We start from the raw sequence: 25,153 nt of genomic DNA, 5'->3' as shown, positions 1-25,153 counted from the left end.
AATCCACTACAAAATGTTGGCGAAGCGAATCCAACAGCCAAATTATATTAACAATGATTCCATTTAGGAAAGCAAGTATTTAAATATTCAATAGAGTGAGTACTTTTTAAAATGCACTTTAAATATTAAAACTGACAGTGCACTTTAATTTGTGATCATAATGTTCTCAAAAAACTCACCATGAGCTGGAATAAAGGAAAAAGGGAAAACAGAGATGTGTAGCAGTGCATGTGGTTTCTTTCCACCAGGTAATAATTTATTCTACTTGTATCTCCTGAAGCTGATTTAAAGTGCAGCCCCTGGAGGACCCTTTCTTTTCTTTCTTTTTTTTGCTTCTCTCTCTCACTCACTCAATCACTCACTCACTTACTCACACAAACTCACATACACACAAATACAAAACATACAGTGAAAATTAAGAAATACCAAGAAAGACCTTCTTGGTTTTTGATTGAAATAGTGTTAAACCATAAATAACTCCAGTATTATACAAAAAGAAAAGTCTTGTCTTTAAATAAACATGTAATGGAATACACTCCTTCAGGAGATGGTCCACTGAATAAGTCCTTCTCATACTGGAACTCTTCTGCCTGGCTCATCTGTATCATCTGTTCCTTTAGTGCCATTAGTGTCTTTGTGCGGCTCAGCAGAAAGTAATGTTGTACTAAAAACAGTTTTTAATCAGGAACTCCCTTTGGATTTTCTACCAGTGGATGGTAGAACTGGTGAGGTATTCTCTGTAGAAAAGTCTGTGCTGAAAGTTTCCACCAGTTATTATCGGACAGATATAAAGCTTTCTTCACAGTTGCTGCTGCTTTAAACAAAGGTTGGCTTCCAAGTTTGTGGTCCTTTTTGTCTGACTCTCTTTTACAGCCTCAATTTCTCAGTCTTTCAGACAGAGGTGGACTGTTTGATGCTGTGGAAGCTGAGGCGTGAGGGTGAGGTGGGGATGGACATCGCTCTTGCAACTCTTGTGCGAATGGAATGTTTGTCCTGCCAGCGGTGCCAGCGCTTCCGTACTGCTGAGCGTACCTGGAAAGACAAAGGCACACACAGGGTTCAATCTGCATAAGCTTTTGATACAGTTGATCATTCTCTACTTTTAAAAAGTCTACAAAACCACAATGCCCTAGAATGGTTTAGAAACTACTTATCTCATAGAAAGCAGTGTGTAGTCCTGGGACAATGTAGACCAGAACCGCTACCCATCTCTAAAGGTTTCCCACAAGGATCAATCCTTGGCCCAATATTATTTAATATATACATTAATGATATTGTCACCTCCATTGTGGACTGTAAAATACATTTATATGCTGATGACACAATTTTATATTGCTCAGCTGACCACATTAGTGCGGCAGTAGATAAACTGCAGCAAACTTTTAATGCCATACAGGTTGCCATTTATAACCATAAATTTCTTTTAAATGCTGAGAAAACCAAATACATGCTGTTCTCCAGATAATTTAACATTGATTTTAATTCTATTAAAATTACAACTTTGAAGGGTTTTAAAGTGGAAAGAGTTAATAAATATAAGTACCTTGGCACATGGCTTGACGACAAATTTACTTTTAAGCACTATATTAACAAGCTTTCAGGTAAGCTAAGGCAAAAACTCGGCTTCCTATATAGAAATAAATCATGCTTCCCAACGCACACAAGAAAAAAGATTGTAGAAGCAACATTTTTATCTATGCTAGATTATGGTGATGTAATTTATAGACATGCATCAGCAACTACACCTAAACCACTAGATTCTGTATACCTCAGATTCATTACTGGCGACCCGTATTGTACACATCACTGTTCGCTTTATGAAAAAGCTGGATGGTCTTCTCTTTTATGATTCCTACCCTTAAACTATTATTTTTACCTTATTTGTTTTATATCTTAATATTTTTTTTATTATTATCCTCTTTTTTTAATAATTCTTATACCTTACACTCGAAAAACAGAGGTAGGATATGAGTACTTTTTTGTACTCAAAGGTACACTCTTCATAATTGTACCCTCAAAGGTACAATATTGGTCTTTACAGGTCCCTCTAAAGTACAAATTAATTTCTAACAGCAATAAGTACAAATTTAAATACCAAGTTTTGGAGCCATATTTAGTTGAGGATAATGTTTATAATCTTTATAATCTTTACTGGCACAAAAACCATGGGTACAAAAAAGGACTTTCACTGAAAGCTACTTTTTTGTACCTCAATATAAGGTACAGCCCCAGCGACAAGCTTTATACCCTTTTAAGTACAAATCTGTACTTCCTTTTCTTAGTGTGTATTATAATGCTGTTTGTTTATGCTTTTTTATTACTTATTTTATTATCTACTTTTTGTGGTTGTTGTTTCTGTCAATTTCTTCCCTATGTAAATGCTCAGCTACATTGTAAATGAGGGCCACCCTCAACTCCGAGTTTAGTAAAGGTTGAGTGATTGATAATGACCTCCCCAAAGGTGGTATCTGCCATTCATGTTCCTCTAAGATTAAAGTAACAGTGTAGTTTATTCTCTAAGCCAAATGTATTCCAAAAGTCCACTTGATCTCTGTTTTATTGTGACTGTGTAATTGTGTGCTTACTGGAATATAGCAAGATGAAACACTTAAATTTAGCTTCTTGGAGCAGAGTAAACATGTCCTAGGATACACTAGGCGAGTGCTATGTAACAAAAGAATGAAGTGCCATAAAACAATATCTAATGTGGTGGTTGTTATGTGTGTGTGTTTGTGTGAAGCACAGAACTTACCTCACTATTCAAAAAACAGTAGAACACAGACACAAAGAAGCCCTGTGGAAAAAATAAATGATTACAATCCTATGATAAAACAGTGCTTTTTTCTTAAATGCTTAGTATAATCTCACACTAACCTTTACATGCGTTACCAAACCATAACATATAAAATGATAATTCTGTGGTTTTAGTGCAGGTAAAGAAGACCAACCTGAAAGGACTGAAGGAAGGAATTAAAGTAAATGAAGACAATTTGGGAGACCTCATCTTCTCCTGGGTTTACGAAGAACAGCATGTAGGTAATGCCCAACAGAGGCAACAGCACTAGAGTGGCCTTCACGGCCTTCCTAATGGGTTGCAGATGTAAGAGAAGAAAAAAAAATAAGGAATAGGAGAGATAAACTTATGTGAAAATCTGTCAAAATGTCAAAATCAAAGTTCGGTCAAAAATAGACGTATAAATTCATTCCAATAAGAAAGCTATGTTTAGCTTTGTTACGTGTTTTTAAATATTACACTGACATGTAGACATTAAATAGCAGCATGCAAATAGATTATCCAGTGTTATCCAGGAGACGGCTTGGGAACGCCCACTCCCACATAAGTTGTAAGGTGCTATCTTGTTAGTGATGTTGAACAATGCCCAGCGTGCTAATGGTAAGGCAACGCGAATTATCGGTGTCAAATGGGACATCTAATTTCTGAAGTTCAGGAATTCAACATTTCTGGATTAAGTGTCACATGTGTACCATTACTGAATACATCATAGAAGGTATTACAATCGGCAGTGGACAGCACAGTGGATAGTAATTATCATGAGTGGTGGCATTTGGTCAGAATTGTCCATGTTAGCAGAAGGGCAAATTTGGCAGAAATCACATCTATGTTCAAAGCAGAAGGCCCCACATGCACATCCTGAAGGTCAGTACAGCTTTTTAACCGTTGTGCGATCTTAACATTCTGTTTACTCCCCTTTTCCTAAGGATCAAAAATGACCCGCCCTAAAAAAAAAAAAAAAAAATTAAGCAGCCTATTTGAATTTTGGGTCCTCCAATATTGTATTCTACAGGATACTATACTTTTTTTCTGGTGTTTAAATGCTTTTATAATTCATGGGTAAAAAATGACCCATAAGACAATCTTTGTACCCTAGAGGAGTACAGCCCACATAGAAACATAAACAAAAACAAAGTATCACTCTTTCTAATGATGGGGTGTACTAAAATTTCAAGTTGGAAAAAGATAGTTTGAGGTATTTTGTTCTACAGTTAAACATGGTAGCGGGTCACTTTTGACCCGCAAGACAACACAAGGGTTAAGTGGCAATAAGGCATGTCCCTGTCCCATGACTTATGTCATGTCAGTGTTTAATAGCAAGACAGAATCTTTAGAAATGCTCATTCCCAACTATTTTGACCAGTATAGAAACAATACGACAATCATAATACAGTTAAAATAAAAAGTGGTGATCAAATCTTGAGTTAAATGTATTTGGAAATGTATTTTAAGTAGATAAATATTTATTTTATAAGTATTTTATTCATTGTCTTATGCAAATATTGCTGCATTGGTCAATTTCAAATGTAATTATCTAAAATACTGCATAAAAAATGTGTGTGTGTGTGTGTACCTGTACTGGATGGTTTCTGAGGTGGTGGAGGCTCTAAGTTTGGTCATGAGGATTCTCACAATGTTGAAGAGGAAGATGAAATTTATCTGCAAGACATTTATAAACTTCTTGCAGCAGACAGTGTATACAGAAGTAAAAATAATACAGCCTGAGCTTAAATTAGTTCATAATTTCTAATACATTTACATAAAACACACGTTGTGCTTCATTAATATATCACTGTAAATAAAGTTCCTACCATGAGCACCAGTATCATGGGACCCTGGTAGATGTAGTCTGTGTACACACCTGCTCTTTTCCCAAACCAACATCTGATCAAAAAGAAGAAACAATTATGATGTTTTTTACTTTTAACTGTAGACAGACATGTTGATCAGACTTAAAAAGAAACAGTAAAATGAGAGTTTATGAAAATAAATGGCTTTAAGAATATATATTAGCTAATAAAGAAGAGTCACTTTTGCCCGAGAATTATTGTCAGATTTAATTGTAGCTCCGAATCTTGCTCTAATTTTACAGCTTCCTCCCATTTCAGTTTTTAATAAGAACATTTTCACATTCTTCCTCCAAAGTCATGTCCCCAATAAGTCACGGTTAGCATGTTTTCCCCAGATATAGACATTGGCTGAGACAGTCTGAACTGTTAGCATATTACGCAAGAACAGCTGATGTATTTTGTGTAAAATACTCCTTAGAGGGGTACACCCTGAATTCCTAAAGGAACCTCTGTTTCCAGCAAATTTTATTTATGTTCATCATAAAAAACACCTGAATCTTCTATTTTCTAAAGAAGCTGATGTTCTTGTAGGGAAGTTACACTACTTTTTCATGTTACAACTGACACCAAGACAACAACACAATTAAATTGTTAGGACGGACTATTGATTTTAAGTTTATATAGCTAATGCAATTACAATTCTATTTTTTTATAGGTTGGCAATAATATAACTTTTATTGTAATACGTTTGCAATCTAACGCAATTAAAAAGAATATTAACAGTTATAGCAAGTCAAGGGTTTTTTGTTCTTTGTTATATAGAGTTCACAATATGGTTAGTAATTAATCAGTTATTTCAGTAAACATTGCTTGGATATGTTTCTTTTGTTTCTCATAGGAGCTCTGAAACATTTCATAGAGTTCTCCTGCTCTAACACATCCAGTTTACAGCAGAAAGGGTAGCAGCTGCCATGTTGGGAGAAGTGGAACACGTGAAATAAACAGGGATGTAGTAGACCAGGGCCACGTGGAGAAAATCTGTTAATCACGTAAGGATGGCCTAAGCTTTTATGGTAAAAGTCTTGTTACTTGTTAATGTCCTATGTAGCTAAAGCAAGAAAACAACATCTGTCAGTGTGTCAGTCTTTAAGAACATCTCTATTGCATCGTATTCAATGCTACAAATCGTATAAAGCCATTCAAGACAGCTTTTAAAAGTGTAAATGTTTAAAAATAGTCATTGTTTTCTAGTTTACACTTAGAATCAAGCCTGTCGTCGCTACATTGGATTGTTCATTTTTCTTGAATTCTACACTTGCTGGAAAAAATATAATGTTTAATATTTAGGGATAATATTTAGCCGGGAGAAATGTTAACCTTAAGCCTAAAAGTTAAAATAAACATACATTCATGGAAAAGTCTAAAAGTTGACATGAGGAATGTCAGAGAACAAAAATGGAATAAGCTAGATAATTATTAGCAAGCATACAGGTGCATCTCAAAATTTTGAATAACATCAAAAGTTAATTTATTTCAGTTTTTTAATTTATTTTAATGCTATTTCAGTGTTTATTCATTTTAATGCTGATTATTATAGCTTACAGCTATAATAAAAAAACAAAATTCCGTTTCTCAGACAATTACAAAATTACATAAAACCAATTAATTATTATTTTTCTTTAATTCAGAAATATAGAAACACCCATCCTGAACACAGCACTTTTAGTTTTGCTCTAATTGTTATGAGCACCATGAGATCTAAGACTTTTTCTATGTACACAAAAGGCATATGTCTCTTAAATTTTGTTGTAAATCTGATGCTGATTAGACCCAGTGATTATTACACAGGTTTACCATGGGCTGGCCACAGTAAAAGGCCGCTCTAAAATGTGCGGTTTTGTCACAAAGCATAATAATACCTTGACGAGATCCTCAGGCCCATTGTTGTGCCATTCATCCACGACCATTACCTCATGTTGCAGCATGATAATAGATAGCCCCATGCTGTAAGGATCTGTACTCAGTACCCAGGATGCTCTGAATCGGCGTATACGACAACGGGTTCCAGTTCCTGCCAGTATCCAGCAGCTTCACACAGCCATTGAAGAGGAGTGGACCAGCATTCCACAGAATACAATCAAAAACCTGATAAATTCTATGTGAAGGAGATGTGCTACACTGCACATTTTAGAGTGGCCTTTTACTGTGGCCAGTCCAAGACTGTGTCTAATCAGCATCTTGATATGCTACACCTGTGACTGGGGGATGATTTATCTCAGCAAAGGAAAAGTGCTCACGAACACAGATTTAGACACAATTGTGAACAAAATTTGAGAGAAAAAAACTTGTGTACATAGAAAAAGTGTTGCCTTTATGTTATTGTTCAGTGTAAATCTCTCTATGTGTAATGAATCTCTGTAAAATCTCATATCACTTTTTGAATTGAATTACTAAAATAAATACATTTTTATTTTTTTTAAGTGCACCTGCTAATCAGCAACCTTATACTGAAAACAATTTATGCTCTAAAAAAGCTTGTTCCACTAGTAGGAAAATACTTAAGAATATAACTAATATAACAACTTTAAAGCAATTTGTATCCTAGGAATAAACTAAAAGTACCAGTTCATAAACAGATTAACTCACAAATTTACCACAGCAATAATACAAAATGAAATCGTTTACAAATCAATTATGATAAAAACTTACTTCTCATTGTCATAGTAAAGCTTCCCAAAGGCCCAGGCTACAATAATTGGTAAAGGAATACCTGAATAAAAAAAAACAATAAGAATAAATGTATATAATTAATTTTTTTTTAAATAAGGAAAAAAAATATTTAATGAGACTAAACTAAATCATCACTAAAACAACACAGACAGTCCACTCAGAGGATGGATTGGGAACGCCCACACCTATATAAATTGTAAGGTGTTATCTTGAGAGTGAGGCTGAATGCTGGCCTATATGCTTATGGCAAAGTGACATTATTTATTAAAGTTGAAGTAAAGCCCAATAGTGGGTGCCGGATGGATGAATTCCTTAAGCCACTGTGTCACATATGTACAGGAAAAACTTTAAAGAAGGCATTACAACCCACAGTGGACAGTGCAGTGGTCGTCGGCATCTGCCTAAAATTGTCTGTGTGACCAGACTGTGGCAAAAATCATATCCAAACTCAATGCCCCACATGAATATTAGGCAGGAAAATACAGCATTTTGTATATTACCAGAGAAATGACAAAAGTCATGGGACAAAATGTGACGTAGGCTGTGACCGAAATGGCTCCCTACTCCCTCATTAGTGTTGTGATATATAGGGAGTGGCTATGTAGTTCACTAAGTAGTGGTGAAAACAGGAGTGAAATCTCATCATTTTCACGTGCCCACTCAGATCTTTGAAACACCTGAACACCTGAATAACTAAACTATGTTTAAAACTCCATAAACACACGAGCTGAGCTCTGAGCTAATCTCTGAGCTAATCACAGAGTAAATAATCTTTCTGACTGTTATATTTACGCTGTTTAGAAACACAATCCTCACATTAATGAACTACATGGAGAAACGTCTGAAATTAACAGCGTACACCAGCTCGCAGTGTTGCCAGATTGGGTGGTTTTATGCCAAATGTCGAGTTGTGTCTGAAATTGTCTGGAGGAAACTACCAAGTGTTAAGAGTTTAAATATTGAACTCATCTGTGTTGTAGATATCGAACACTAACCTTTGCAGAGACAGTCCTGCTGAAGGAAATTTGAATAAGCATTGTTTGTGTTTGCTATTATGTTTGCGTATTTACTTCTCTTGTTGCTTGTAAGTTTATTTTTATGTACTGTAACTACTTTTCTTGGTTCTTGCATCTTACGATACGCTAAACATGTATATAATACACACAAGCAGATAATATTCATTGAAATGTAGTTTTTTTGTATTTAGTGATATTTAAGATAAGGTATTTTATTTAAGATCATGTTGGAATGAACCCTGTAATACTGCTGATATGCTAAACACTAGCTATTTAGTTTTTGGTCGTTTTTCTCTGCATTTTGGTGGATTTGAAACACGTTTTATCAGCAAATTGGGTTTACCTAAATCCCACTGTAACAATCTGGCAACACTGAGGGCTCGCTGTCCATTCTGTTTGTTCGTCTGTCTGTTGCTGAGTAAGGAAACTCACAATGCATTCTGGGACACACTCAACTCTATAAACTATAAATCCTGATGCATTATGGGAGTTTATAGTGCCCTCAAAATCACGTTCCAATTCCCCCTTACGATTCAGACACTCAATAGTGCCCTAAATAGTAAATAGGGAGCCTTTTCGGTCACAGCCGTAGACATTTATTCTATACAAAAAGTTTACATAAACAGCACTTTCTGCTAACTATAACCAAGCTAGACTATTGCATCATCCTCTAAGTATTTACACAGACTTACACCATCCAATACAGATGAACATCCATTTCTTGAGCCTGTCGGTGGAGTATGTGAGTACGATGGCTGTGTGCAGGTAGCAGCCCTCCCCGAACATCCAGAAAAAATTTGCCATGTGGAAATAATTATACAGGGTTGTCACCAAACGGCACCATGGCTTAAAGAGAGAGAGACAGAAAGAGAGAGAGAGAAAGTCAAAAATATGAGGTGGAAAATGGGATACTGCTACAAGTTGGACAGATCTGGGTTAAGGTTATTTTTAATTTTTTAAATGACAACTAAATGAAATGAGATAAAAAATAGACCTGGGGGAGTCTGAGAAATACCAGCAGTTTAATATGAAAGGACAGTCGGCATAAATCATGAAAGACTAAGGCCTTGAGGAAAATTATCTGCAGTGATGGGCTGTGTTGATGTATCTCATAACTTAAGCCTTAAGGGGCGATGTCAGACCACAGGTGCGACCCATTTTTGCATCTGAAACATCTGGATAAAGCAATCTGTTTGTTCTGCAATTTACACTGAATTATTAAATAAATAAATATGAACTAGTGTTTAAATATTATATATGAAGTGTATAAGAAGTTAACATCAATCCCAGCTTAAAGTTAGACCTCAGCAGAAGTAAGAGTACTGTTCAGATACTCACTACGTTGCTCTCATGTACATCCGGGCTCATGGTGAGCTGAACAATGAACCATGTCGCATTCCTCAAGATAAAGGCAGAAATGAGATTCCAGTGGATGATGTTCCTTAGACAGCGAATACTCCTATAAAGAGGAAGAAATGGGAGAACATGATTCCATATGATACCAGCACATATCGTCGCTTTATAGGAGAGAGAAAAAACTGTGTAAAATTTCAATGGAAGTCAATTTAAAAAGAGTATATTTTAGGTCATTTTGAAGTATATCTGTTGGTCCGTTCATCAAGAAATTTTGGCACAGCGTAAGGGACAGTCTGTCTGTTCAAATTCTGTAGTAAACTAAAAATCTTTATAGGACAGCGACGATATGTTGTTTCTTTAAGGGTTCCATTATTTTATCAAACACCCTCATATCCCTCATATCTGTTTTTATGTAAACTTATCTGTGATTTACTGAATGATTGCTACTATATAGTGTGTAGGTTATATCACAGCGGTGGGTTTTATTACAAACTGTCAGGTGCGGGTGCAGGGAGGACGCGGAGGCGGACGCAAATGCAAACAAAATGGGATTTATTAACGAAAAACAAATACAAAATACACAGGGAACTACCGAAAACAGGACTGAGTAACCTGGGGAAAACATGGAGCACTGACAGACGATAAACGTACATGGATCGACACCGGGGAAATGGAACACGGACCTTAAATAGAGGTGCACACACACAGGAAACAGGAAACACCTGGGACGAAGGGGCGGAGCTACAAATGAACACAGGTGAGTGGAAAAACACTGGGAATGAAACACAGACCTGAGAAGCAGACAGACAAAAGACCTGACAGAACCCCCCTTTTAACGCGCAACTCCCGGGGCGCGTAAAAACAGATCCCCAGGAGCCGGGCAAGAGGGGGTGGAAAACACAACAGGATACCAAACAAGACTAAGACTGAGCACAGACGAGAGGAGACTGGCCAAAGGACGGGACAGGAAACTGAAACACAGACTGGACCCTAGACAACAAAGGGGACTGGACTGGAGATCGAACAGGGGACTGGACTAAGGATGTGAACGGACATTGGACGTCAGACTGGACACTAGACACAAATGGAGACTGGATATGGGGCAGGACAGGGGATGGGAAATGAGACTGAACAGGGGACTGGACAGTGGGCATAAACAGAGACTGGACATTGGGCTGGACAGGGGATACAGACTGGGACTGGAATGGAGACCGGGGAGGTGGGAAAAGCAGAGACCGGACAGGGGACGAGAACTGAGACTGGACAGAGGGCTGTACATCGGTCAGGGATGCAGACAGGGCAGGGGACATGAACAAAGACTGGACAGGGGACAGAGACTGGACGAAAGACTGGACATGGGGTTGGACGTTAGACTGGGACAGAGACTGGACTGTGGACGAGAGAACCGGGACAAATACACTTACAGGGACAGAAACTAGCACAGTGACGGGGACAGTAACAGAAAAACCTAAGGGGACAGGAACATGAACGAACACAGATACGGGGACCAGGACAGGGAGAGACAGGGGGACCAAAAACATAGGAGGGTGCCCAGGACCAGCAAAAGTCTGTGGGGACAGCCTGGGCACAGTACTGGGGGCAAAGTCAGGAGGCCTTGCTGGCCTAGGGACAAGGGGCCTAGGGCCAAACATTGTTCTTGGAGCAGGTACAGGAACAGGAGCGGCGGGCACCGCTGGCAATGGAGCTGAAGCAGTGGGTACCAGAGTCAGAGGCGGCCTGAGCCGCGGGCACAGAGTCAGAGGCGGCCGGAGCCGCGGGCAGCGCTGATACAGCTGGCAAAGACGCCGATTCAGCGGGAGCTGAGAGTGCGGCTGCCGCCAAGATCCGGCCTGGAACCGCAGATTCAGCAGTGGGCGAGGCTGTAGAAACCGGACCGGAGCTTGCTTCTGGAGCAGGAGTCGCAGACCTGGAATCCGGCCGGGCTGGAGAGCTGGAAGCAGGTAGGGCTTGAGAGCTGGAAGCAGGTGGGGCTTGAGAGCACGGTGGAGCTAGCAGGCTAGCTAGCTTAGCCGGAGCTTCAGAGAGCGGTGCTGCCGCCGGCGCTTTCTCTGGGGGCGGCGCGGCCACCGCTGAAGTCTCGGGGAGCGGATGAGCCGCGGGGGTCTCGGAGCGCGGAGCCTCAGCCGCGAGCTTCTCGGAGCGCGGATGAGCCGCGGCGGTCTCGGAGCGCGGAGCCTCAGCCGCGAGCTTCTCGGAGCGCGGATGGGCCGCGGGGGTCTCGGAGCGCGGAGCCTCAGCCGGGGGTAGAGCTCCTCCTCCTCCTCGGAGCTACTGGGCGCACATCCCAGGTAGTCCCACGGGCTGCGCGCCACTTGCCTCGGGTACTCATGGCTACTGCCTAACACGGGATGAGACCCGAGGCTCAACGCACCAACCCTTAGCGCCCCCCCAAGAAAATCCTCCCCCGTAAAGGGATCCTCTTTATGCTGGCGGGACCCCTTAGAACGTCTACCCCGAGGCCTGTGGCGTCCTTTAGGCCTCGGGGATTCCAACGCCGGGGTCCCGCATGGTGCATGGCGGATCGCCAACCTGGAGCCGGTCCACTCGTTTGCTGCGTCCATATTTGGTCGATCCTTCTGTCAGGTGCGGGTGCAGGGAGGACGCGGAGGCGGACGCAAATGCAAACAAAATGGGATTTATTAACGAAAAACAAATACAAAATACACAGGGAACTACCGAAAACAGGACTGAGTAACCTGGGGAAAACATGGAGCACTGACAGACGATAAACGTACATGGATCGACACCGGGGAAATGGAACACCTTAAATAGAGGTGCACACACAAAGGGAACAGGAAACACCTGGGACGAAGGGGCGGAGCTACAAATGAACACAGGTGAGTGGAAAAACACTGGGAATGAAACACAGACCTGAGAATAACACAGACATGAGAAGCAGACAGACAAAAGACCTGACACAAACATAAACCTCTTAGGTTCCTTTTAATGCTGAAGGTTTCCAAACATCTATAACTAATAATAATATTTATTAATATATAAAGGTTTTATGTGCAGATGTCTTTTAAATGCCAGTAGGAAACTTGGTGGGTAGTAATGTCATGGGGTGACTAAGGATGGCAGCAGATCATCTTCAGTGAAGAGTCTAATACTGATATGACACCAGGCTTTATGGATATGTCTATCACTAGGACTAATTCCTTTCTGCTACACTGCCCTATAATATCACGGAGTCCGCTCCACCTAAACACACCCACAAGAAAAGTAGTACTGACTTCTTTCCAAAACTTACAAGACATGTAGTTTCTTTCATATTCTAGATGTAGTTGTTGGTGCATCTCCCATAGCAAGCCACAGGGCTAAAAATAAGACCAATCTGACATGTAGTATTAAGTGATTACTTTAGATGTGGTGCCCTGAGGCTGCTTGTCACTGCACAACTTATTAATATTCCACATTTATTTATTATTGATGCGTCCCAGGACTGCTGCAGTCTCAGGCCATCCTTTGGCCGAATATTAAAGACACTTTGAATTAGTCAGTCACTGGGGCACTCATTCATTTAAGTGTCACTGCTGTCATGCTGAACATGCAGAACTGTCCTTCTCGGCTGTCTCCATTTTTAATGACCCTTCTCTTTGTACTGAGACTAGTATCTGCTACTGCTGATACATAAACATTTATAAAATGTAGAAACTACATCAGCATGATCAGCACTACAGATACATATATACACAGTTGTGGTCAAAAGTTTACATACACTTGTAAAAAAACTATGTTATGGCTGTCTTGAGTTTTCAATAAGTTCTACAACTCTTATTTTTCTGTGATAGAGTGATCGGAACACATACATGTTTGTCACAAAAAACAGTCATAAAATTTGGTTCTTTCATAAATTTATTATGGGTCTGCTGAAAATGTCACCAAATCTGCTGGGTCAAAAATATACATACAGCAACAAAATTTGTCAATTTTGGTGATGTAGCGAGTTGTGTCAATCAAATTAGCTTCATGTCATGGCCTCTTCACTTCTTGTAAGTGATTCTGATTGACTACAGCTGTTGACTTCTCATGAGCCCATTTAAATAGGGCTCATTTGACCCAGTGATTAGACTCAGCTACAAAAGCTACAATGGGAAAGTCAAAGGAACTCAGTGTGGATCTGAAAAAGCGAATTATTGACTTGAACAAGTCAGGGAAGTCACTTGGAGCCATTTCAAAGCAGCTACAGGTCCCAAGAGCAACTGTGCAGACAATTATACGCAAGTATAAAGTGCATGGAACAGTTGTGTCACTGCCACGATCAGGAAGAAAACGCAAGCTATCACATGCTGCCGAGAGGAGATTGGTCAGGATGGTCAAGAGTCAACCAAGAATCACCAAGAAGCAGGTCTGCAAGGATTTGGAAGCTGATGGAACACAGGTGTCAGTCTCCACAGTCAAGCGTGTTTTACATCGCCATGGACTGAGAGGCTGCCGTGCAAGAAAGAAGCCCTTGCTCCAGAAAAGGCACCTTAAGACTCGGCTGAAGTTTGCTGCTGATCACATGGACAAAGATAAAACCTTCTGGAGGAAAGTTCTCTGGTCAGACGAAACAAAAATTGAGCTGTTTGGCCACAACACCCAGCAATATGTTTGGAGGAGAAAAGGTGAGGCCTTTAATCCCAGGAACACCATGCCTACTGTCAAGCATGGTGGTGGTAGTATTATGCTCTGGGGATGTTTTGCTGCCAGTGGAACTGGTTCTTTGCAGAAAGTAAATGGGATAATGAAGAAGGAGGATTACCTCCAAATTCTGCAGGAAAACTTAAAACCATCATCCCGAAGGTTGGGTCTTGGGCGCAGTTGGGTGTTCCAACAAGACAATGACCCAAAACACACATCAAAAGTGGTAAAGGAATGGCTAAACCAGGCTAGAATTAAGGTTTTAGAATGGCCTTCCCAAAGTCCTGACTTAAACCCCATTGAGAACATGTGGACAGTGCTAAAGAAATGGGTTCATGCAAGAAAACCATCACATTTAGCTGAACTGCACCAATTCTGTCAAGAAGAGGGGTCAAACATTCGACCTGAAGCTTGCCAGGAGCTTGTGGATGGCTACCAAAAGCGCCTAGTTGCCGTGAAAATGGCCAAGGGACATGTAACCAAATACTAATGTTGCTGTATGTATATTTTTGACCCAGCAGATTTGGTGACATTTTCAGCAGACCCATAATAAATTTATGAAAGAACCAAATTTTATGACTGTTTTTTGTGACAAACATGTATGTGTTCCGATCACTCTATCACAGAAAAATAAGAGTTGTAGAACTTATTGAAAACTCAAGACAGCCATAACATTATGTTTTTTTACAAGTGTATGTAAACTTTTGACCACAACTGTATATATATATATATATATATATATATATATATATATATATATATATATATATGTATATATATATATATATATATATATATATATATATATATATATATATATATATTATATTAGGGTTACAAATGCAGTAAACTAAATTAAATGCAGATATTAAAACAGTAACCTAGCAAGCATACAGTTTACACACTATTAAAATTTATTAAAATATATAATACTGTTTAATTTCTGGGTTAAAGGAAATTAAAACAAAGTTAAACATTTTTTTAAATATTTGGATACATGTTGACTTGGTAATGAATTAATTAGTTGAATGAATGTGCAGACAGGGTGCCTTCAGCACCAGAGCTGAAAAACATTATATTAAATTGAAATATTGCTAAATTCTTGAAAAGAATTTAAACTTAATATTGTTTCGAGAAATTGCTTAAGCTGATATTATTTTGATATGGCTCTGTACCACTAACAGAGACCTTCACGTGAAATTCAATAGGCCAAATTTAATATACAACAAAGCTATGTTGTGTAATTTTACACAGCTTCTGTGATTTGTTGCAGTGACCAATCAGAGGAGAGCTCATTTAAATTATAAAAGTAAAAGCTGTGTGTTTTTTGTTGTGAAGCAAAAAAGAACAGGCTTTTAAAAAGTATTGTAAATCCATGTCTGATCAGTCTTCACCCTAATACCTTCACCCTAAAATAGTTCCATTGCTGCTGTGTTTGTAGCTGTGCTGTTTGGCTACCTAGGTTACCTGTATGCGGTGGAATAGTACATGGAGAGCCCCGCTGATAATGGCACTCACAGAACACCTTTCAGCCAATCACATTGCACATAACTCTAGAATGTTTTTTTGTAAAGAAACTATACTCAAGGTATAACAAGAACAGTGTTTCGGCGCCTAATCCAAAAGATCCATCCTTCACATTCACATTAAGGCCAATAAACCACTCTGAAAGCTCTTATCTCAAAATAGCAGGCTCCAAGATTCTTTAAAAGATCATGGACAATAAATTCACCAAAGGATCCAGACAAACAGATAAGATCAGTGTTTAGAATTTCACCATTTAAAAGAGACTGGACAAAGGGGTTCCCGGGTGGCACAGCCATCTATGCACTGCCCTGTCTTTGGAGGGAAACAGCAGGTTAGATCCCTTGTGATGCCACACCCACATGTAAGTAGGAGTCCGAGAGAACATACTTTTCAGCACTCTCTGAACGAGTAAGATAATGAAACTTTTCCTCCTTAAACTCAGCGTGATTCTAGCCAGTACAGACATCTGTTAGTCAGCTGGACAGTCACTGAGCAGCTTAGCAGTTCTCCTCCAAATACAAAAAAAAAAAATCTGAGAAAGCATGCTAGCTTTTACCCTCAGAATACTGGTAGACTTATAAATTTTAAAAATGTACAAAATCAGAAGAAAACTCTTTTGCCGATTTGTGGCTATAGCATAGTAAATTATTTATGCATTTTTAAACATTAGTTTAGTTAAGGCAGTGGTGCATAAATGTTTTGCCTGGTTAAATGGCCTTTCAAATTAAAGCAAAAACTCCTGTAAATAGTTCTAGCCATTTACATGTTTTTATGATTTTATGATCTAAAGTACAGTTTAAAAACTAAAAAAATCTCTTGAGGTAGCAGTATGTAAATATCGATACACATTTTTGATACAAATATCTGCATTTTTGTTGACACACAGGTGCTCTAAACTTGCCCCAATTTGACTTACTAAACTAACTGCTTCCTTACTTTACCTCTGGCGAGGAATATTTGTTGTACAATTCTGTGAAACTGACACCAAAAATCCATAATTCCTGGTATTTATTTATGTAGGAATATTGTATGCTCTTCAGTAACACAAAATAATTGTCTTGTCTTGTCATGATAATATCGTATTGTGAGATGCCCTGTGATTCCCACCCCTTGCAAATAGTATGATCATTAAATGTTACCTCAGAACAGAATCTATGATAACTTTGTTTAACTAACTTCCACATGACCTTAAATAGAGAGCATCACAGTGGACCTTAGTAACTTTGCCTCCAAGCTTTTTATAGAAGTTTCTCGTGAGTTATTTATGATAATCACTAATTTATTTTCCCCTTGAAAAAAACAGTTAGTCTCACGTGTCAGTCTGTCAGCACTCTAATCCGATTACATGTTGCATAGGCGAGACATGGGTTAGGATGGCAGCAGTTGTCATGGGGCTTAATGTTCACTTGGCAAACAAAAAAGGCCACACTAATGTAGGGCTTGCCCTGTGCCCTTGAGAGTCCAGGGTACAACATAGGAATCAAAGGTCAATTAAATCTATAAAGCGCATAATTTCTGCTAATCAGAGAGAGTGGAACAGCTGCTGTCGCATTAGCGTCCAAAAACAGCCAGGCTTTAATGAAGCAGAATTCTTGATAGCAATAAAATAATAAAATGACTACATGAGAGAAAAGTGTTTGAGGCTATAAAGTATTACTCAACATCAATGACATTATAAATACACTCTGCCTAGAGATACAAAATATCAGACGACTAATGCACGCACACTCACATAGGCAAACACACCCCTGCTGAGTGAGCATGCTGTAGCAGTAGGGGGTTTACTGTTATTGTTATTTTCAGTACTGGGTGATGCTGGAGTGTAGAATGGCCTAGTTTAACTGTTCAAACCCTCCCTGAGAGCCAGATGGAGGTTTCTAGACCAGAAAACAGCAGGGAGACAAAAAGATAACATCTCTTGTCCTGGTACCCAAAAAAAGCGCTGCCTTAGAATGAGTTCTTGTGTGTATAAAACCTTGCTGACCTAGAAATGCAAATGTGAGGAACATCCCATGCAGTGTAATAATACACATTCTAAATCCATGAATGGAGACTTGAATACTAATTATGCCAAGGACATGCCAAAAGCCATGGGATAGCAGTATGTAAGTTGATAATCGAAGCATTTTTTAGCTTCTATGGAATGAGACAAAAGCCAAAAGACACTGTATTATTTCCTTTTCCATGATATTTGGCATGTCAGTGTAAAAGCAATAAATTATAACTTCAGTAACTTTAGTTTGCCGGTGTGTGATGGTTGAGTGTATAGCGTCTATGGGTGTCTAGAAAGCTGCTATGTAAGTGTAACTTTCATCATCATCATTAGTTAGTGAGGTGCCTCGTTAAGCTTACCTGAGTCGTAAGAAGAGTGTGAAGGCAATGAGAAGAGTGAATAAAGACAAACAGTGACCCATGTAGTTGATAATGACAGCGATCCGATAGTGAAGCTTGCTTTTCCTCTGTAAAACAAACACACACACACATACATACACACATAAAAACTCTAAAGAAAATGGAAAATGAAAAATACTGTTTAAACATGTATACCAACTTAAACTTGTATACTGTTGGTATTTCATACCACAAAAACAGTTCACAGATTGAAAGATCACATTCAGCCAACTGTCAAATTTCTCTTTTTTAGCTGATGCTGGGAGCTGATCAGATCATTTTTACATACTAAAGTTTACAGAAAACCTGTGTAAGGCTCACTCTAGGAGCTCAATGTTGTACTCCTCACTGTGTGTGTAGGCTAGGCTTGGCTCAGTTCTGCTCTGTCAGTCTGGTGTTTGTTTTATTTTTGCCTCAAACTCATTTGTTTGTAGAATGTATAAGACTAACATGTCTTGTGGAGAAAAGAGAATAAAGCCACTAACCGGAATTCCCCTATCGTGAGTGTATCTGTCAGTCCGTACAGTGAGTAGCTATTAGCACAGCAACACAGTAAAAAAAAAATGCCACTATCCACACAAAACTGTGCGGAATACATATAACCAAGATCAAAACTACAGCGGCAATTGGACGATTTGACCCTCTCCAAAATTACAAGTCACTCAAGTCAGCTGTGGTGAGTACCTACCAACAGTGATCTGAGATAGGACAAACTGAAAACTGGAAACAGCACTTTTGGCTTCCAAGGTTAACAGATGCACAATATCAAGAAAGTGTACCTCATCCAGGGCTACTGTAACACAAGAAACTAAAAATTTCAATGATGGTTACTAAAATGGGTGGATTTCAACACAATTTATTGCTCCCTGCTGTGTATGACATTGCACAAAATCTAGTCAGAGGGCCCAGAGAGCCCTGTCCACCAAAAGTGTCAACAATGTCAGCAAAGGGCATTGTGAGCGTCTGAATTGGATCTTGGAACAATTAATAAATAAAAGTTGCCTGGTTACATGGGGGCCCAGGTATGTGTGCACTATGTACATACAGGATATACTGGAAAAACAAGTTTTTTTATTTTAGAGCAGCTTACAGGACTTTGTGTCAGATTCCACAGGGTACCTTCAGAAGTCTTACAGAGTGAGCTGGTCATAATGTTGTTTGTATGTGAACGTCACTCTTAATATCCTTAACTTTTTGTCCTTCTAAAAAATCTAAATAATGAACTTTACATTTGAATGTTTGTGAATAATATGAGTACATGTGTGTCTATGTAATAATTTATTACCTGTACATTAAGAATAGCTTTACACTGAGAATAGTTGCCTTTGGAGGCCCAGGTCCCGTTGGCCAGACACTTTCTGAAGATTTTATCTAAACAGAAAAAACAGGGGATGTTAGAAGAAGTTTAGAAAAGTACTTCGAGTAAGCTTTAGACTTATCATAGACCAAATGAGACGATGCCCTTATTTACAGTAACCTTTTAGGAATTATTCTTATATAAAATTGTAACATTTCCTAGATTACTTTCCTAGAAATCATACTTTCATACAGTAAATCTTTTAGGTTGGTAAAATATTGTTTGTTTTAACCAAATCTTATGGGATTAAGAGAGGGCCAAATGGGCCACTGTAGGACATTTGCCATTTACTTTTTGATTTATTCCAATGTTGCTTTGACATTTAAGACCACTCTTCAGTTTTGTTGAACCAACAGTCATCATATTAGACTGAATCAGCTCCTTTTTTCCAAGTCACCCTATGTTTTGTGTTGCTTATCATTTTTATTAATATAATTCCATGTCTGTTGATGAAAAGCATTCCAGAGCATGCTGCCGCCACCACTAAAATTTCTGTTTAGTTCTCACCTTAATAAGGACTCTTTTTCTTGTTACCAGGACAATTTTAAGAGTGGTCTGTACATTGTTGACTAGTGAGGTTGTACTCTAATTTACTCATTTTAAGTGCTATCTGACCCATTTGTGTCTTCATACACGAGTTTTGCAGGGGTGCTAAAATTTGTCAGGAGGCTTTTTTTAATGTTTTTGGTACCAGGACCTGCCCATGTGTCTGATTGGCCATACATGCTGTATATTACAAACTGAAGGTTTGTCCAATAGAAACATTGAACACATCTTTAGAGAATTGGAATGCTCATAATGGCAAAAGCTAATTATAGAAAGGGAGTCTGGGAATGCTTTCTTTTTAAATATCAGAACACTATAAACATAGTCTAATGCACTATTACTTTGTATTTACTGATACTACAGGGCTCACAGGGAGATTTAAACATGTATTAATAATGATTGCATACTGCAACTATACTGCATTGTTAACCAATTTATTTTCTGTCTTGGTTCACAGTTATCATGATGTCGACAACTTTCCAAACAGTCACTTAGCCACATTTTTCCAGACTTTTTAAGTTTAAGGAATAGGGTGCCAAAGTTTTGGTACCATTTACTGTAATAACGATACAAACTACTTGGCAACATCTGAACAACCACCTCGGTTGCCACAGCAGCCACACAGGTTACCCTAGCAACCACTAAGCAACATCAATTCACTTGCCGTAGCAATCTCTTTGCCACACTATATTATCTTTCCACTTAGGCACTATGCAACCACCTGGGCGACCAGAGCAACTACTTAAGAGCACAGGAACTAACTTAGATATCATAGTAACCACAAAGTAACCACTTAAAAACTCCATAGCAACCACCTGGGATACCATAGCAACCCCTTATCAACACAAAGCAAAACCACAGCACCCACCCAGCTACACCATAGCAAGCATCCTAGACACCATAGGCACCATCTAACAACACTCCATCAACCACATTGCAACCACTTATTAACACAACACCATAGCAACACCTATGTTACACAATATAACTAAGTTACCACTTAGTTAACCATTTAGCAACACCATGCCAAAACAACAAAGAAATGCTAAGCAACACTATAACCAGTTAACAACCACTTTGTAACACCATAACCACCACCCAGTAACCACTAAGGAATGCTAAAGGAACTACATGAGATACCACCAATAGCAACCACCAAGGACCTTAGATGCAATCACAATCATCTACAAATGGTCGCTTAGCCACACCATAGCAAAACCACAGTCCAGTAAATCTGGAAGTAAAATACAACAGTTCAGCATTTCCTACTTTTCTAGTTCATTTAATAATTATTTGGTTGTTCCAACTCGTCCTATAATTTCTCTGTTATGTTATTTATTATGCATTTTCAAACCATCATTCAGGTTCTTAGTTTAAAATATATCCTTTTTAAGTAAGAAGATATGATAGTTACTTTAACACTTAACTGCAGGGAATAAAGTATACTAATTTAAATGGCTCCTGTGTCCTTGTTTGTCATGTTTAGGCTTTAAAAATCTACAATTAGTGCAAATAAACCCACAATAATTTACTAACAGAAACGTCAAATTAGTAAAGTTCTAATACACTTCAAGCAAGCACCTATAAACAGCTAAAATATAAAATAGGATTAAGTAATAAACTTATGATGACCTCCCTAAAAGACACAATTACACACATTACCTTATTTATTTATAGTTCCTTATTAAGTATCACATTACTATTACGTTATATGTACATATTTAGACTTGAATAGTTTTATCACATTTGTTTTTTATTATGAAAGACAATAAAGATTCTTTTATGCAGCGTAGAGCTTTGCTGTAGTTATTGTACTAGCTCTGTAATCCAGCAGTCAGGGTTCCAGATGCTAAAACAGACGTTTGCCTGCCAGAGAGGTACTATTCTGAGCAGATCCCACTTTGATTGACAGACTCCAGTCTGGCAGAGATGCTAGCAGTCTTGGAGGATGTCCAGAGAATGAGACACTCTGTTCTGCACTACACCTTTCTACCTGTGCTAAAGCAACGCTGCACGTAAACCCGCACAGAACTAGCGCCAGGGGCACAGCAGTGGGTCAGCCATTCCCCTTCCTCTTTGAGTGTTTGGCTGCTTTTGTACAGAATTGGCCTAATTGTTCTTAACTGGCTGGCTGAGCAAAGGCCAAATCAAATGAAAGACATAATTTAGACGCTCTTTGTGAAAGAGAATGTTTTCACAACTGTTAGTCTCTCTGCGTTGTGTACATTTTGCTCAGTGTGTTGTGAATAAATGTATTAAAGTCTAATTAGATTACAAGTGTGTGTGTGTTTGTATGAACTGTGTGTCCAAGAAAATGACTCTTAGGCTCCATGGCAAAATGCCAGGATATGAAATCTGGTATTGCAGAGCTAAAAAGCTCAACATTCTCATACAGACACTAGATAAACCACACCTTGAATAAATATTTTAACAATAACTTATGCCAATAGGCTGTGTGTGATAAAATGGCAATGTTCACAAAGATGATTTGACATTTAGAAAATATATAGTTAAAGCATAAACAATAAGAAAACAACCGTAATGGGAAAGCTGTATGTAAATTGATCATGAAGCGTAACAAACCTGTCTGAAAAGTCTTCGGAACGCCCTCACTTGTATAAGCTGTAAGGTGTTATCTTGTGAGCGAGGGAGTTCGGGCGAGGCCAGATAGATGGGACACTCATTTTTAAAGTTGTTCAGGTATTTAACATTCTCTAATCTACAGTGTCACATCTGTACTACGAACAGTGTCAGACACCACATCAATGTTTAATGCATTAATCAGTGCAGTATTTTTCTGGCTTCAATGACATGACAAAAGTCCTGTTCATTGATATGTGTCACGTCATTGTAAAATAAAATCTAAAGAATAGCAATAGAGCATAATTATGTGAAAAACTTGAATGTGTGCATCACTGGTTGTAATTCACTTGTACTTATTAACAGGATTGGATGGAATGCTTGTTTGTTGTATTTTCCAGTAAGTGATTATGTGATTATAGAAACAAGAACTGGATCTCTTTCCAGCTCCAGTTTTATTCCCACACCAACCGAGTTGCCCTATTTGGGAGGCTGGCTGTTGGCAGTGTCAGAATAAACATCAATACAATCTGGACTATATTTAGTACTTAACCCTATTTAAACCCACAGTAAGCTATTAGGCTATGTTAACTACAAAGCAATAATAAATCATTCAACTGGAATTAAATTTGCTGGTGCACATCAAATATACAAAAATAAAACAAATCTTTGTTCATTCTTAATTATGACTGTAAGAAAATAATAATAAAGACACGTTGCCTTTTTCCACTGAGCTGTGTAAGTTTCCATTCCATTACCATTACCATTCAATATGCAGGTTTAGGTTAATAATGAACATTTTATACACTACTTGTGTACAGGGTGAAGGACAGTTTTACATGTATACATGTATAGTTTTAATGTGTATTGGTGTTTATGTGTGTATGTGCAAGGTCTGTGAATGATTACTATGTGAGACTGATGGATTGTAAAGCTAAATAAAGAGGTGAAGAATACTTTTGTACCCCATCATTCACAAACGCATACATTTACACATACACACCTACTCATGTTCACACGACATACAGTCCAGCAATGTACTGAACGCTGACTTAAATGAACTATAATAAGACATGTTGCCCTGGTTCATCTCTCAGCAAGCCATACACGTCCACTTCTGTAATGTAGGAGTTTGGCTAAATGCTAGACATAACTACACACAGTATTTGGCAATGAAGCTACAAAAGCAGTGCACAGGTCAACAGGAAGTGGTTGAGAAAGTTTTCATTGAGGGGTCTATTAGGCATGTCAGATGGGCTCTGAATTTAGAGACAACAAGACAGAGACAAAGAAAGTTCTAAATAAACAGAGAGAGAGGGAGAAAGAGAGAGAGAGAGAGACAGACAGACGCATATGATGGACAGTGTTCATTTGTGCGTGTATAAAACATAATAAGCTAAGGAGGAAATGTCAAAGTTCACCAGTGGGTCATGTTGTCAAATTAAAGATCCTCCTAAAAATTCCAGCAGTTAGTGAAAAGTCAAAACATGGATGATCAGGATGGACCAGAAGTTTTACATATACAGACCTTCAGTTAGGTGGGTCAGCTGGACCCTGGCTAGATTTGCTGTGTTTATTTATATTGGACATTTCTGAAACTGTGACATCTTTAAACCCTGATTTCTATTATATATTTTCTTTTATTTCTCCCAGTGTATTTGGACTTTACACATGTTCACAGTGGCCAAAGTAGAAGTCTGGAATTAGAGTCCTACTTAAAAAATATTTTTTTCCACATACTGTCAATTACTGTAAAGACTGTACAGAAACTATGTTATTAATAAAACAGTTTGTGGTTAGTTTTTGCCTTATCATTAAAATTGAAAATCAGTTCTTACTGGTGGTGTTGTATCGCACTCCATAAAGGAGTTCAGGACAGGGACGTGACACCATTTCTCCTGCCATACTGCGAGGCCAGCATGTACCAATGCCATCAATGGATGTTCTGCAAAATACACCTGATATGCACGCACGCAAGCACAGACAGTTACACAAGCATTAAGAGATTATCTATATGCTATAATAGCGGGAAACAGATGGGCAGAGAGGGAACAGCTATAAAATTTGACCATGACACTCACCTGAGCTATTACTGTCTGCCTGAGTAGAGGGGTCCACAGAGTACACTGCAGATACACACAGAGAGATAACACCAGACAGAAAACAACTGTTAGAAAGCAATGCCTGTGATATAATAACTGATCTGAGATCTTTAGAATTGTGTATGAACGTAAAGGCAAGCACCAAAATGAAACATTTTTCTGAATCTGCAAAATAAGCAAAATAAAACATGAATATAATTTTATTTTATTAAATATGCCTTTTTCTTACCAATTAATAAACTACATAGTTTAAATGTATTATTTCTCTTAATTTTTAAGCAAAAAGCGATTCCAAAACTATTTAAACATATTTATTTAAC

At 38.4% G+C, this 25,153-nt stretch overlaps 1 protein-coding gene across 3 annotated transcripts in view; it reads right to left on the bottom strand.

Annotated features, from left to right (window-relative positions):
• Positions 1–219: 219 nt before the first annotated feature.
• LOC103036295 (corticotropin-releasing factor receptor 1) overlaps positions 220–25,153 on the bottom strand; it is a 35,479-nt gene continuing 10,545 nt past the window's right edge. For 2 of the 3 annotated variants that reach the window (XM_049480550.1, XM_007232950.4), the window contains exons 2-12: positions 24,813–24,857; positions 24,570–24,689; positions 18,210–18,316; positions 9,669–9,789; positions 9,023–9,176; positions 7,294–7,354; positions 4,606–4,678; positions 4,368–4,453; positions 2,949–3,084; positions 2,753–2,794; positions 220–1,032 (exon numbers count right to left, since the gene is read on the bottom strand). In XM_049480550.1, the coding sequence (XP_049336507.1) occupies positions 892–1,032; positions 2,753–2,794; positions 2,949–3,084; positions 4,368–4,453; positions 4,606–4,678; positions 7,294–7,354; positions 9,023–9,176; positions 9,669–9,789; positions 18,210–18,316; positions 24,570–24,689; positions 24,813–24,857 (1,086 nt within the window). In that variant the 3' untranslated portion in view covers positions 220–891. Of the gene's footprint in view, positions 1,033–2,752; positions 2,795–2,948; positions 3,085–4,367; positions 4,454–4,605; positions 4,679–7,293; positions 7,355–9,022; positions 9,177–9,668; positions 9,790–18,209; positions 18,317–19,533; positions 19,620–24,569; positions 24,690–24,812; positions 24,858–25,153 lie in introns of all 3 variants that reach the window. The other variant, XM_022674061.2, reaches the window with a different exon arrangement.

This window comes from Astyanax mexicanus, chromosome 6 (genome assembly GCF_023375975.1).
Source record: "Astyanax mexicanus isolate ESR-SI-001 chromosome 6, AstMex3_surface, whole genome shotgun sequence".
Taxonomy (NCBI): Eukaryota; Metazoa; Chordata; class Actinopteri; order Characiformes; family Acestrorhamphidae; genus Astyanax; species Astyanax mexicanus.
The sequence above is the reverse complement of the archived record's forward strand: the minus strand, read 5'-3'. Positions and strand labels throughout refer to the sequence as shown.